This window comes from Dufourea novaeangliae, unplaced genomic scaffold (genome assembly GCF_001272555.1).
Source record: "Dufourea novaeangliae isolate 0120121106 unplaced genomic scaffold, ASM127255v1 scaffold139, whole genome shotgun sequence".
NCBI classification, from domain to species: Eukaryota; Metazoa; Arthropoda; class Insecta; order Hymenoptera; family Halictidae; genus Dufourea; species Dufourea novaeangliae.
Genome location: NW_015374013.1, coordinates 347,525 through 363,192, shown reverse-complemented (window position 1 = coordinate 363,192; position 15,668 = coordinate 347,525). Strand labels below are relative to the sequence as shown.

Genomic DNA, 15,668 nt, shown 5'->3' with positions numbered 1-15,668 from the left:
CGATTAAATGCGATTTTAACAGTGTTCTGGTCGTTTATTGATATTTTCAATGACAGGGGATTAATCTACGTTCTTTAAGCTTGAAACTGAATGCTTGATCAAGACGTAACCTGTCCATATAACGTTGGAAGAGCTATTCAAAGTGAACTGAACGGTGTACGCATGGCGAAATTCAGTGTCAACCGTTGCATATAAATGTGATTTTAACAATGTTCTTGTAATTTCTGGTACGCAGCCGTTGGAGAGTATTAATCTACGTTCTTTATCGTTGTATCTATTGCAAGACGAAGAAGAATGATGCCCGTTTATCTGTGTAAATGCGATAGAAATCCGTGCACTCGGGGTTGCCTCTCCATGAGGGTCAACGTTAATACAGGCATAAATAATTTTACTAATTCGAGGGTTCTACAGTATTGAATCGATGCGTTAAGCCCTCAGGAACAATTTGAGACTAATAACGTTCATTTTGAACGCTGAATTACTGAGATATTCGCTTTTTTCTAGCATTAGGAATTTTCACTCACCTGTCGGTATGATTTGGCTAGCAGTTTGAGCGAATTGCCACGGGTGGCGCCACCGGTAAAAAAAAAGTGGTACTCCACGATAAAAGGCGATTTTAACAGTGTTCTGGTCATTTATTGTTATTATCAATAACAACGGATTAATCTACGTACTTTCAGCTACAAATTGAGTGCTTTATCTAAACAAAAGCTATCCGTATAACGGTGTAAGAGCTGGCGAAAGTAAACTAAACGGTGTACACTTGACGAGATACAGTGTCAACCGTTGCAAATAAATGCGATTTTAACAGTTTTCTGGTCGTTTATTGTTATTGCCAATGACAGTGGATTAATGGACGTTCTTTAAGCTACACGTCGAATGCTTTGTCAAGACGAATACCGTCTTCAAAGCTTCATAAAGGTTTCATAAGTTTGTCGCCGAAATTTTGATTACCGGTGGCATACGATGGACGTGTGTAATAATTTGCAGTAATCCTCTGCCGGATTCAATCAATTGTTACTACATGTGGATTACGGGACAATGGACGGTAGTGAAATGGCTTGCGTCAGTATACGTTTGAAACGTGATCCTTTACGAACTACAGCGATAAAGGATCACGTTTCAAAACTCTTACGCATGCTCCGGGGGTACTATGACCCCACTTTCTCACACACACGGGGTCTCTGGCGCCTCCTCCAGGGGTTCTGTGACACCACGTCTCATCACACGGGGTCTCTGGCGCCTCCACCGGGGGTTCTATGGCCCCACTCACACACACACACATACACACACCACGGTGGCTCTGACGTATGCACAGTACGTATGTATTATCTGTATATACAGATCAGTGACTCGTATTTACTTGTATCGATTCATCCCTAGCTGTGATCGCCCTTAGAGCTGATCCCAGCATTATATGGTTTTCGACATCAATTGATTTTTGTCACTATTTTTATGGTATCTGATGGACAGAACAACAAACATTATTCGAACTTTCACTATTTGTGTATTTTGATCAATTTTGACTGCGTTTGCAGAGTACTACTGATTACTTTTTCTTCTCCAATAATTATTACACATATCTATTTCGTGGCTAAAGGACCGTCGATATAATATTCAATTGGACAACATGGAAAAATGAAGGGATTTTGTTTTTAGTTATTTATACTTTTTATAAAATACCCAAAAATATAAGAAATTGAGTATATACAGTCTGTAAATATAAAATGAGTGTAAACAACTAGTGACTATAAGATCGATTTCCAGGACACGCTTACAATAACTAACATACAAATTATGTTAATTACAACACAAAGCAATGCTTACAAATATTGAATTTCATGTTTACGACATTTGATGCACTTCAGTCTTTAAACAGACTATTAGCAAAGTAAAACTTGTGCGCACGATTCTCTTAAATACGAGATCCGTATTTAAGAGACTCGTAACTCGCCTCGAGAAGATCAAATTGGAAGGAGATATATCTATTGGACAACATTAGGCCACTAATTCAAATACAAAAAATATCAAATTACAATCAATAATGTTTACATTTATAAACAACCTCCTGGACTTTAGTATACTGTAGACTCAAATATAATTCCTTTCAGTTAATAATTAACCGAATTAGTAACATCTCGATGCAACTTTAACTGTTCTACACCGGGGAACGTTGTAAATTATATGTAAACATACAAAAATATCTCATGATCTTTCAAAATTACGAAATGGCAGACATCAAGCACGAATAGCGAGTAAAGAAACGTGACGCCATTTTGCATTCACATTATATACACATTAATAGCAAACAGTTTAAATGGTACAATCCATAGGATTCTATTAAATATCCCTGGGATTTCGTTCGAAGTACATGAAGTCCTGAAATACGAAAGAAATCGGTTTTCATTAATATTCAATGCACAACAATAAATTCACTGTCGATGATAGTAGAATAGGGCTCACGATTAATAGGCAGGCACCGAGCAGAACAGCTTTGATTTTAACATCCAAGTCCACCGGGAAAGATATACCAAAATTGTCAGCAGTCGTGAAAATTTCTCTACCGAATCCGGCCCACTCTTTTTTAATAACCCCGACTCTGTGTTGGCCGTCCACTGATTTGACCTATAACGTAAAACACGAAGAAACGACAACGTCAATGAAACTGTATAATCAGCGTTATTTGACAATTCAATACCTTGAATGATACGTCTATGCAAAACCGAAACCACGGTCCTTTTATAATTAACACAGTTTCTCCGGATGCGTTGCGAATGGAAAATGAAGTTCGCCAGAGACTCCAGTCTTGGGCCACTGAGCCAAGCAATGTATCCCCAGAATACACCTCTAGCTCCTAAAAATTAAATCGATAGATAATTAGAAGAAAAAAAATTTCCGATATTTCAAGGTCATAGTCGGTTCTTTTTTTAAATGGAATAACGTGTTTTGATTAGTGTAACATCATATCTAATGAGAGGACAAATTCTACCATGTATAATATGTTAACCTCCAAATGACCTTTGGAGGAGTTATTCTTCAAAAAGCATATCTTTACGTACAAAAACGATATGCTGATGCTTCCCATACTCTAGTAGGGTTCCACTTATGTAAACACTGAAACATTGTCGAAAGATATATCCCTTGTTTATAAATGTGGTATCCAAGAGTTCATCCATATTATACATGGTTGATCTTGTCTTTTCTAAGGCGTCTTTAAGCCGTCTTCAAGGCGTCATGTGCTATCTGGGTACATCGGTAATTTTCAACCACATATTCGTAATCTTACGGAATCCTTTAAATTTCAAGCTGATCGTTGCACGATAAAGATCAATGATTAACGTGGCCGTAATTAAAGCAATAAATTCAGTGGACGTTGCAAGTAAATATTATTTCCGGTGGTCTGTCACGTCAAGGTCGCGCCAATTGCGAGTCGTTCTTTCTTTAGCGCCGAAGAAGGTAAAATTACCTGCAAACAGCAAGGACAGCAGCAGCTTTCGCACCTGCAGGGTCGAACCATTCGAAGGATTTCCCTTCTGCCAGAGTCGATCACTTGGAACTCACAGCTGCGATGCGAGCCGAAACACAAACGAGAGCATATTCCGGATTGTTCGGCGACGTAAAAGACCGGCTCCCCTCGGATGTTCACCACGCTGTACTTGTTTTTCGTCTCAAATCCGATGAACGCTGTATAAACCGAAATTTTTTTGTTACAAACAAATTATATTATCGACAATTTATTAGTACAATATTATTCTACATAAAAAACCGCAATTCTCGTCCATTAGAAGTTTTCATGTATCTGCTCTGGTTTTCGAGATAGTACTTTCGGGTTGAAACTTCGAGGGGTGGTTTCACCCCTTAAAGTCGCGTGTCAGCCGATAAAAAAAAATACGTATCCCTTATTTTTTTACTGCTTAACAGACATACGAAGTTTCATTAAAATCGGAGGGGGACACTTCCGTGACTTCCCGTGTAAGTTTTGCTAGACCAGAATCAGGAGCCGAGATCTTTTTCGGCCGACAACAGAGTGGATTACTCACCGAGCCATTTCGAATTACGCATTTTAGCGTTAATGGATATCGCCGACTGTGCTCTAACGACCCTTTCACGGTCCGTTTACAATTCAGTTTAAAACAAACGACACGAAGATTAGAGAAATTAGAAAATGATAAATAATGTTTTGTGCTTAAGGAAAGATCGTTAGGCGACCCTCAGCTCGAGTGTACTACTAACCTTCGATTAGTTCGATTTTCTGCTGGACGAAAAGATGGTCAAGGGCCATAAGGTATTCCAAGCCGGGTGGACAAGTCGTACTCGGCGGTAACCAGCCACCTGAAATGAAAATCAACGAATTCGAATAACAACACCGTGTACATCACATTCACAAAATTTCTGTCATACAGGGTGTTAATTTTAACTTGAGCACAGAAATTATTTCCGCTATTATTTGAAGTAAAAAGAAAATGAATTAATCTCATGAACTGTTTAAAGGTCAGGATGACGATTTTAGATACTGCTGCTTCTCACTACGTATTATTCAAATAATACTGTGCCCATCTCTTGTTTTAAGGCGTACATCTGATGGTGATAAAATGTTTTTTACTTCTTATTACGTTTATTTACTTCTACATTCTTTAAACTGAAGCTGATTTCTTCGTCTTCAAGGCCATGGCGTGTAAGTCGTTGAACTCATTTTAACAATTAATATGCAAAAAAATATGACCTTGAAAGAACCGTTAAAACGAACTTCATAGGATTTTTTTATCACCATCAGATACACGCCTTAAAATCATGTACATCCTATTTAGTCATTTTTTCTTATTTTCAATAGTACCGGAAATAATTTAGGTGCTTGAGTTAAAATTAACACCCTGTATACAGCGGTCAACTAAAGTTTTCGAACATCCTTTAAAAGAGATCAACTTTTTTTTTAAATTGGTACAAATGACTTGAGTTCTTTTGCGAAGTTAGGGACATTAGTTTATCAAATGATGTGTAAAAGAAAAATTGAAAGTTACAATTAGTCGAAATCGCGAAGAAAATATTAGCTTTTTATATCTTTTTTTATTTTGAGGCTATAATGCAAATTTAATAAATACATATGGAAGATTTACGTTAGTTATATACATACTGAAAACTTTCATTGAAATCGGTTGATAAAGAACCGAGCGACAGGCATCAAAATATGTAAGAATTGTTAGATTTACTACAGTTGCAGGTCGAAGGTTGCGAGAAACTGTGACTTCCAACATTTTTAATCGTTTTTATCTCATAGCAACGTTGACGTATTTTCGTGAAATTTCCAACATGTAATATAACTAACACAAATCGTCGAAATGCATTTATTAAATTTCCATTACAGTCTCGAATAAAAAAAATTGTAAAAAGCAACCTTTACTATTTTCTTCGCAACTCCGATCAATTGCAACTTTTTCAATATTTCTTCTTTTACACGTCATTTAGGAAACTAACGTTCCTAACCTTCACAAAAGAACTCAAGCCACTTGGACCAATTTTAACAAAGTTGTTCTGTTTCGAACGGGCATCCGAATACTTTTTTTACCAACAGTATTTGCAAATTTTGCCTTGTTTGTAATCGTGTAGCTAAATAAACCTGCAAAGGTTTGAAATATTTTTTAAAAAAAAAAAAAAAAAAAAAAAAAAACATTCACAAAATACACCTCTTGAAACACAGTTAAATTAACGAGTCGGCGAATAGTGTTTCTCTTTAAAGTATTTCCAATCGAGTCACCTCTTCTCCTCCTCCGTGAGGAATCTGGTGTAGCCCTTCCTCTTTGATCGGTATCTGTTCAACGTGTCCCGGAACAAAGTGCGCAGCCGACGTCGAATTTGTTGCACTTTTACTTTCCACGAGGTCTCGAAATACTCTGATTCCATATTTCTCTTCTGAACGGAATAAATTCACTCGCGAACCTTCATTGTTAACACTAGAACTACCAAGCAAGTCAAAAAGACTTGTCAATACACTCTTACAACGACGATTCAAATGTTATGATCGATGCAAATATGCGTTTATCGTCGGTAGTTCTAGTGTTAATTAACAGAACCGCCGAACGAACATGATTTTCACTCCGAATCATCTGAGGCTACTCTTGTTTTAACGAAACATAGCTTCGATTGTTGCAAGATAAAAAAAAAAAAAAAAAAAAAAAAAAAAAAAAAAAAAAAAAAAAAAAAAAAAAAAAAAAAAAAAAAAAAAAAAAAAAAAAAAAAAAAAAAAAAAAAAAAAAAAAAAAAAAAAAAAAAAAAAAAATAAGAAAACGGTACATCAATTGTGGTTGGTGATTTAAAAAAAAATTTTTTTTTGTAACTGTTCCAGCGTCTGCATAAAGGTTCCGTGAACTTATTCAGCACATTAGTATCACTGAAATCACGTACTGGGTGTACTATTGACAGCACTTGATACACTAAACGATCATTTGTATCCTCGAATTTCTACTTCTCAGCGAAACGATAAAACTTGTGTACTTTTCCTGGGAGCGATTTGCTTCCCTGGACTGGCTCGTTATCTCTTCGTAGATAAAGAAAACAATAAATACGTTCCTCCCGTGGATAAAGTTTTTCCAACTGTTCGATGCTCATCTATTTTCCCTTCGTTCCGTACGCAAAGCGTCTCGACAAATCTGTTTTTCCAAACTAAATGGTAGTAGCCCCTTACCTCACATTTTCCTCCAGGTGAAGGGTCTCCTAACACTTGGTAAATTTAATACAAGCAATGAAATAAATATTAAATCGGATGTTAATTTCGCATAAATTTCAGAAACTTCCGAAATCAAATGGTAGAAGGCCCTTTTCTTACGTCACTTTTTTTCCCATAACGGAAGCCGAGTTTGCTCTAGAGGGTAAATTAGTTGTTATTTAACGACACGAGCCCGAAAAGATAATATTCAATTTTCCAGCTATTTTAAAATATTCACGTGAAATCTTGCAAATCTTATTTTTTCTTTTTCGGTGTGTATGCGTGTGCGTGCGAAACGGTATAGTTGTAGGAACGACGGTCTGTTCTGTGGTGAAACGTTGCACTTCGTACAAAACAATCCCAGCCATTCGTCGTCGGTAGCAAATTGTGGGTCCGCCAACGCACGTCCGGCTGGTCGTGTCGTTTCGCAAATTGGCCCGAATATTATTTAATCCTCGTTACACCGTTAATTAACCGAGATGAATCACATTTTCCATGCGACTGGCGTCGTAATACTATCTATTACCTCTGGTTCGCCGTTTAATACGAAAAACATTCGCAAGAAACATTATTTCAATGGTTCATCGATGCAACGTTAACGCTCACTGGCGGCACAGCCATCGAGACCCCCGACTCTATTCTTCAACGTGACATATTTTTGTAGAGGCGAAGAACAGAAAATAAAAGGAACACGATAACGATAGAGCTGAGAGAGGAGAATTCGATATCAGAGGGGCCCCCATTTATCGAGGCAATTGCAGTTGTAATAATTCACGCGGCAACTTTGACCCCGAAAGACGAATCTTTTTTCCTCTGCATCCATAACAAACGGTAGATATCTCTGGTATTCATAGGGTATCAGTGTTGAGCGTTATTGGTTACCTCGTGTACGTACGCCACTTGTACGCAATTGAAGCAATGAAAATTCTAGGTCGAATTATTTCGTAAGTGCCGCAGACATTTCGATGTGATAAGAAAAATGGAAAGCTTCGCGTGAAAAACGAAATGAACCCCAGTGCCAGAGTATATTAAGTTCAATTTGTTAAAAAAATCACATTTCATGGGTATCCCGTATCAAATACTTCACTCTTCGATGGTAAAAATTATTTCGTTCTAAGTCGTCTGGTTTTTAATATAGGTAAATAGGCAAGAATGATATTAAGCTCATATTTTAAAAACAGTGTAAAATCCATTACACAGACCCACATAGCACGTAATTTAGGTCTAAGGCGCCTTTAAGCCGTCTCCAAGACGTCATTAAACGCCGTGTGCTATCTGGGGAGGTTTAGTACAAATTTCACCACCTCTACATATAGAACCTTGTCGTAGATCCATTCAACAGTTCGAAAGTAGCGATTGTTTCTCGCTCAATTCTTACCGAACAATTCCAAAGTTACAAGGTTTTCGCACCTTTTATTCGCTCTCCTCTAAAGTTTGAAAATTGTGACTTAATACAGTCTGGCTCCAGATATATATATATAAGCTTCTCGTAAGCACGTTTCAGGTGACACAAAAACGGATCACGTGGTATAAATGTCCACGGCGTAGACGGGCCCGATACACGTGAATTCTTCCGACGAATTCGTTAATTTACGTTACAACAACTGGAATACACGGAATACCGTTTCAAGGGCCTCGATCGCAGGCCCCGTTCGCACGGAACGGCGCAAGTGTGTTTACTGCCGATAAGGGGGTGAGATGAGCCACGGGAACACGAAACTGGACGGATGGCACTTAAATCCCCCTGTGTCCTACGTGACCGTTTCCATCAACGAAGACGACTATTATCTACTCACTGATCGTCACTTGGCAAATAGCGTCTGCATATCGTGCCCCGTTTACGGTCTCTCTTCTCGTCGCACTACGGACCCAGACAATGCCATACAACTGATAAATTCCGACTCGTCGAGATAACCGTGCAAAGACATTTCGGAATTTTCAGAATTCTTTAACGAGTTAATCGTCCCACGATTTGGGACCGAATGGTCGACTCGAAGATAGATCAGTTGTGGTTTAACAACATTGCCCATAAACAAGATAATATTCAGTTTTTCAGTTAGTTTAAAATATCCAATCGTATTTATCCTTGTCTGTTGGTAACTATTGCAATGTCAAGTTACGAAATGCTGCGTTAAATAACCGTTATGATTGTTTACGATGTCACGAGATACGAGTCATTTGGCATTGGGCAAAATTATTTAAACAATTCAATTGGGATTTTTCGAACGTTCTGTACGTAGATACTGATTACCACGGACGCAGTATTTAAAAAAATATATTATCTAGACGGAATCTGATACGAAGTGATAAGCGATAAGCGTCACTTAAACATGATTTTGAATCAATTGATGAACTCATAGAAGATTCGAAATACATACTGATTATTACCGTGGTGAATCTTCGTGAATATTGCAAGCGGATAGGTGTTTTTTTAAGTGAAATTACTTGCCTTTCTTTTTACATCGATGCGTGGTTTGTTATTTTTGCGGTTAATATTTATAGAATATATCTTTATTAGTATGGAATGATCGCTGTGGAATTAAAATCAAAATATTTTACCTCGGTGTAACAACGGTAAACTGTCTTGTGGCATCGGGAAACCACCGGCCGGCGGTGCCGTTATAATCGGTTGCATTGGCGAATACGGCGGCGGTGGTGGTTGTGTTGCAGGATACGGTGTATTCATTTTTTACCTAAATTGAACAAAAAAAAAATGTATCTGTAAGATGTTTTACAGAGTAGCCATTTCTTACCTAAAGTGAATGGTAATTTCAGAAGAAGCAAACTTTATGTTACTGTCATTACAATTAGAAGTGTCAATTGACCTTTACTCGGAAAACCTAAGAATTTAACTATTTGTAAACGCATTTGAGATCAGATTTAAATATATTTTCGATAAAAGTTTTACGGTCAATATGTGAAGCTGTATTTCGAAAACATTACGATTCTATAACAGAAAGACACTTGAACATAGGACAACACACTGTAATGGACTATTATAATAAATAAATGAACTAAAAGTTAATCACTGTAAATAGTTTTCCGAGACTTTGTTTACTTTTTGTTTTGGTATTTAGGTTATGTTTACGTTAATTCACAATCGGTAAGTGTCTCTGTGCAGGGTACTTCTTTATCTACCGGGTAGTAAGCGGCAGCAATTAGTTATGAAAAAGATCGCGTGGTGACGAAACTCTAATCGTAACACTGTTTATGTTATTGAAATTGTCAGGTCATTGTCCGCTCGTAAAGGTCGTTGTAACTTTACGTGAGGATACGAGCTGTACATGATAACTCTGTCTTTTTGTTGATAACAATCCTTTGTCACTTGACACGTATATGATTGATAACTTGACCTGAAACTGCTACCTAATTTAAACGTAACAGAAAGTATAACATTTTATAACTTATAATCAATGATTAAAGTACAATCCGTTACATGACGCATACCTTAAGCTTTTAGCATTCCTATTCGTGTCATGGTTAGATATCAACCCTGAATATCATTATACTTTTATATCTAGAGATTCTATTTAGGTCATCGGTAATCTTGACTTCTGGTTTGTACGTTTCGTAAATTTCGTAAACATTAAGATAAAACGCGATTCACAAATTAATGCTACAAGCTAAACAGAAAATCGGTCGATCGATATAAGTACGTGTAAAAAATCGCTCACGTAGAAAAGTTATTGGGGATACAAAAAAAAAGGTAGGATGACACCTTAAACTAGATTCTACCTCGTTGTATGCACTACTTTTTAATAGCCTTGAATTAGGTTTCATGAACCCTAATCGACAGTTTCCTCGTTTATTGTGAACAACCTCAATAACATTTCGTTCGTGCGATTTTTATTTCGCCAACCACGCACTGATTACTTTTTTCACGGTGAACGAACGACAAGGAGTCAAGCAAATCATTACGTGCTGCTTATTATACAATTGGAGATTCGGCAGTGTCCCAATTAGAGACACTGAAAATCGTTGATAAGCCGGCCGACAAATGCACGTGCATTTCAAGAGCCAGATGCGTTGTTCTCGATGATATGCAGCTGATTCAATACCGTTGTATCGTAAATCAGTTCGTTTACCCTTTCTATAGCATAAAAAAAAACAATATTTCTAACAAATTTTCCGACTACAATTAAACTGTCTAGGCAAAACGTGATTATGGTTTGTATTTTGTTTTCAACGAGGTTATAAGTATTGTAATGAATTTTTCGACAGAATAGTTTGTTCGAAATAAAAGCACGACTTTCTGATAGATTGTTCAGATTCGGTTCTTATTGATTAATTCTGACAGTTCGTCACCAAATACTATGTAAAGTGATGCATTGTTCAGTTATGTACACTTTCATCGGATGATGTCATCGTGTCTCACATATGTCTGCGTTCGCATACCACAAGGTCGTCAGCGAGTGCAGGAATCACGTAGATCTCTACGCAACGCACACCACAGGAGAAGGAACGGGCGGTCCGTATGTTAAACCGCAAGAAGATACAGTAGCATATGTGCTTCCGGTATTTTAGAAAAGCACGATTACAATCTTTTCAAATGAAACATCGAACTTACGTGCACAACCAGACCACACTTTTCACTTTTTTTCTATGCTTTTTTTCCCTTCTTTTTTCCCAACTCAACGGAGGGAATAAGGAACGCCCCAATAGGAGAATAAATACACAGCGCGTGCTTAAAAATCGAATTTCCTATTACGCATATCTATCCTAAGTTTTCTTTTCCGATCTATTTTCGGAATTGGTGCTTTATGCGGTACCTTCATGTAATGAGCAATTTGTTTGCATTTAATCGACACGGATGAGTCGTGCTGGTTTTGTGCAATACACTATGACTCAATTGTTTTCTTACGAAAACCTCTACTACTACGCAGATTCGTTAACGAAACATACTTTGTAATAAACAATTTAGTAATCATTTGTACGATTTATTTTTATGCCGCAACAACATTTTCATTCCCGCGATAATCTAATAACGACACGCATAATTACATACGTATTAATAATTAATAATAATGATAATAATAAAGCGATCCATCATCTTAAATCATCGGTATTAATAAAACATTGTGGCAATGATCGGGACACGTGTCCTAGCATAGACTGGCATAGACGAAAAAGAACATCAATTTACTCGGCATTTATAAGGAATGTTTGGTAATATTAATAAAACTCACTGAACGCTTGGGAGCGTCGAGGTCGTGGATAGTGCTGTCTGGAAGATAAGAGAATGACACTTGCATCCGGTAAAGGGAGTTTCCGTGATTCCTCTCTTACTATTTTCCTCGGGCACGGTTTTCTATAGAAAGAAAGAGCGGATGTCAGTCTCCTCGGGCGGCGCCACTATTCGTCCAACGAATTTCGTCTCGGTCGGTATTCACCAATGGCAGGCTCGTATCGAAATGAGTTAAAGGGCCGGGAAATGTTGGAAACGTGACTTAGGGTACAGACGGGGGATTTTGGCTCGGTCGAGATAAGTGTCGGGGCCGCCGATATGTATATAACGTGTATACTGGCCAGGCGTATAAACTGGTAGTAAGGCCGAAGCGAAGATAGAGAGAGACCAGTACTCGATGCTGAGTGCCAGGAGGTTCGAAGAAAATCCAAACCGCGATAAGATGGCGTCACGCACGTCAGAGAGCTAGAGAAGAAGTGAGGGGCAGAGGAAAGACAGGAAGAAGGAGGCAGGCCAGGCGAACGTCGCCAGGGGACTGCCGTGTGTGACAGAGAGTGTGAATACGGTGCTGTCATGTCTTCTTGTTCGGGACTGACGAACGTCTGGGTTTCGATCATCGCGGTGAAACGTAACGCGTGATCCTGTCGTCTCTAGTACCATCCATCGATGCCTTTGTTCGGCAATAAGAGCTGTTCCCGTTCGAGCGCGTTCGGTTCGCGAATACGAGGACGGAGTTAGTAGCGGCCACACAGTTCGTCCGACCGTGTTTCTGTTCCGACAAGAAATAACAATTCTGTGCAATCGGTCGGATACTAGGCAGAGAGAACCTTCCTCTCGGTCCTGGACACGTTGAGGAGGAGAAGGAGGAGGAAGAGACGGAGGCGAACTGGCAAAGAGATGCGCGAGTTCAAGGTAGTCGTCCTCGGTTCGGGCGGGGTAGGCAAGAGTGCACTAACCGTGCAATTTGTCTCGGGATGTTTCATGGAGAAGTACGATCCGACCATCGAAGATTTCTACCGAAAGGAGATCGAGGTGGACAACTCGCCGTGCGTGCTAGAGATCCTCGACACCGCCGGTACCGAACAGTTCGCGAGTATGCGCGATCTTTATATAAAGAACGGTCAGGGCTTTGTGGTCGTTTACAGTCTGACGAATCATCAGACCTTCCAGGACATCAAAGCGATGAAGGAATTGATCACCCGTGTGAAAGGCACCGAACGTGTACCGGTGTTGCTTGTCGCGAACAAACTCGATCTGGAGCATCAACGTGAAGTGGACACGGCGGAGGGTAACGCTCTGGCACAGGTCTGGGGCTGTCCATTCGTCGAGGCATCCGCGAAGAACCGCACAAACGTCAACGATGTGTTCGCCGAAATCGTACGCGAGATGAACTTCAGCCCTGAGAAAGAAAAGAAAAGTTACTGCTGTTGCACTATCCTCTAATGATTAATCAAAATCCTGGACCGGGCTAGCCGAGCCACACTAGGTAAAGGATATATGTTTGTAGCTCTCTTTCTTGGGCTCGACATGTTTGGGCATGTGCTGTGAATTCGCCAATCTGTAAGACTAATGTTACCCCCGGATCTTTGTGAATTCGACTATGTCAAAGACTAACGCCATCTCTTGGTTCTTTTTCTATTGGAAAAATCACAGCCTGCCGTTGGGCTGGCTGTTAAATATTTTAATATACATGGATAGTATTATATGTAATATTATTGTAATATATACTGATAGACGATAAGTGGGCAACGAACGAGGTAACTACATCAGCAAAGGACCAATACTTGACGGAGAAGGAATGATAGGAATATGGGATTAGGAAAGGACAGGAAACTGCATCCGATGGTGACTACAGAACTGCCCTATGTTAGTTGTTACTTGTTAACAGCGAAAACCAAACTCGATACGTCTAGCTTTCTGCTCAATCTAAAAAGAAGCATTCAATGTGTGTTTGTTACAATCCACAAGGACCTGTATCGCTAGCAGGTTAGATGCGAACTAACAAAAGCATCGAAACTACATTGCAGATATTGAAGGAATCACTGTGGTGGTCAGCCATTTGACATAGTGGAAACAATTTTAATGACTGATTAAATGTTATTATTACCATGTATAGTCGGAAATCTCGATGGAAGGCAGACGGTTTTACGTGTGTGTATTGTGCAATGATATCCATTAACGATATATTATCTATGCTCAAACGTCAGAGGCTGCGGGAAAGGATACGTCGTATAAAGGGTTCAAATGGTGTGTTGTTAATGTTTCCGATATTGAGTGTACAGTTCTATTAGTAAAAATACATTTTATTCACCGTTTGAGTGCCACGCCGCGCGGATCGCCAAAAAGTGCCGCCACGGTATTGGCAGTTTTGTTCAATTGTATTGTCAATAGAAACATTTAAATAATGGTTTTACATTGTTAAACATAAGCATTTTCACAGATTCGTAACCGCAGGAACGCTGACTGTCACCCAATCAGTTATGAGACTGCAATTACCACTGTAAACATTGCTATTCCAAAGAAACTGACGTTTTTCAACATGAAACAACAGAAGTACGATTGCGCCGAGCGGCACTCAAACGCTTATGGGAAGCACAGAGTATTAAAAGCTATCCCAAACGGATGGTATTTTATATTCCAAGGATTGAATTCTATTCTAATTTCAATATGATTCCATTGCACGCCGGATATTGTTTTTGTTTCATTGATTGGATTAAGAATTGGAAGCGCAATGTCCGGTGCTTTAATTGAGAGAATGATGTTGGATGTAAGCAAACTGGAATGATTAAACACCAATGAAAAGGAGATTGCGGTAATGTTACAGTGAAATATTAGTACATAACGTCAATCATAAACGTAATAATACAATTTGTATGGTAAAGATTGTACGATAGTAAACAGAAAAGTAATACGAAGTCCTTGTACAATTCTAATAAGTTTTATAGCGAATTTTCGAGCCAGCAAGGAGAAGCAAGGCTGCAAACACCTGTTTTACGTAAAGGCTTACTGATACATTGATCCCTTCAAACTGCAAAGACAACATTATTTGCGGTACTCGTAGTAATTGTCCGATATATCCATTGCTTTGCACGAAACGGGAATTTCCTTTGGATCTCCTTGAATCTCTTTTCGAGCCCGATCGCCATTGCGTTAGACGCGAACGTTAAACCGATGGACGTTGAGAAAAAGAAAAAAGAAGCAATGGAACTCCCTTATAAAGTAACAGTAGGTCGTGTGTAATTTTTCTCGTGTGATCAAAAGAAAAAAAACGGAAAAAACAAAAATCATATTATCCGATGTTGAACACCGCTTTTATACCGTAACAGTCATTACATTAGCTTGATATTATTATTATTTAACGCCACCCATGTCGAAGTCATTCATTTTCCGTGTGATTGCTGCACGACATACCTTAAGCAACAAAAAATAAGGGTTGTTCTCGCTCGACTGTCTTTTCTTTTTTCACTTTTCAAAAAAAAAAAAAAAAAAAAAACAAGTCCACGACGGATATTAATCCTGACTTCTGAGGAAGCAAGAAACAAAAATGAGAAAACATGTATTTATAGATTGTATAATATCTACTCGTTCGTCTAGATTACCCGTTCTTTCGGATCGATTATGACACACTGAATTGGACGCGAGCGATACCACTTCCCGGCACAAGGCTGTATCAAAAGGACCCCAAAGTCGAACTGAAAAGTTTCAAACGAACTGATGTACAGTATTTCTATCATTGGTAGTTAGAAGAGAGTCCAACGATACACTAGTTTCGCGGGAAGAGCG

General features: G+C 38.7%; 2 protein-coding genes across 7 annotated transcripts; one reads left to right on the top strand and one right to left on the bottom strand.

The window, feature by feature from the left end:
• Positions 1–2,255: 2,255 nt before the first annotated feature.
• On the bottom strand, positions 2,256–12,709 carry LOC107188695 (phospholipid scramblase 1-like). 6 transcript variants are annotated; one of them, XM_015577031.1, is made up of 7 exons: positions 11,887–12,709; positions 9,260–9,393; positions 4,234–4,332; positions 3,467–3,684; positions 2,699–2,854; positions 2,464–2,625; positions 2,256–2,379 (listed from the first exon to the last, which is right to left on the bottom strand). In XM_015577031.1, the coding sequence occupies exons 2-7, from the start codon at positions 9,384–9,386 to the stop codon at positions 2,341–2,343; spliced, it is 801 nt and encodes a 266-aa protein (XP_015432517.1). In that variant the 5' UTR covers positions 9,387–9,393; positions 11,887–12,709; the 3' UTR covers positions 2,256–2,340. The 6 variants fall into 6 exon arrangements, with proteins under 6 accessions (XP_015432517.1, XP_015432522.1, XP_015432521.1 ...); XM_015577036.1 differs by lacking the exon at positions 11,887–12,709 and adding an exon at positions 11,268–11,286; XM_015577035.1 differs by lacking the exon at positions 11,887–12,709 and adding an exon at positions 9,759–9,778.
• A 52-nt stretch (positions 12,710–12,761) lies between these two features.
• Positions 12,762–14,340, top strand: LOC107188696 (ras-related protein Rap-2c). Its single transcript, XM_015577037.1, has 2 exons — positions 12,762–13,371; positions 14,326–14,340. The coding sequence occupies exon 1, from the start codon at positions 12,783–12,785 to the stop codon at positions 13,326–13,328; it is 546 nt and encodes a 181-aa protein (XP_015432523.1). The 5' UTR covers positions 12,762–12,782; the 3' UTR covers positions 13,329–13,371; positions 14,326–14,340.
• Positions 14,341–15,668: the final 1,328 nt, after the last annotated feature.

What these genes read in the sequence shown, in the direction of transcription:
- LOC107188695 (XM_015577031.1), bottom strand. Translation starts at nt 9,386, where the DNA reads ATGAATACACCGTATCCTGCAACACAACCACCACCGCCGCCGTATTCG. An exon ending in GAAAATCGAACTAATCGAAG is followed by an intron (nt 3,685 to 4,233) that starts GTTAGTAGTACA and finishes CGGTTTATACAG; the next exon opens with CGTTCATCGGATTTGAGACG. An exon ending in TCGGTGCCTGCCTATTAATC is followed by an intron (nt 2,380 to 2,463) that starts GTGAGCCCTATT and finishes TTCGTATTTCAG; the next exon opens with GACTTCATGTACTTCGAACG.
- LOC107188696 (XM_015577037.1), top strand. Translation starts at nt 12,783, where the DNA reads ATGCGCGAGTTCAAGGTAGTCGTCCTCGGTTCGGGCGGGGTAGGCAAG.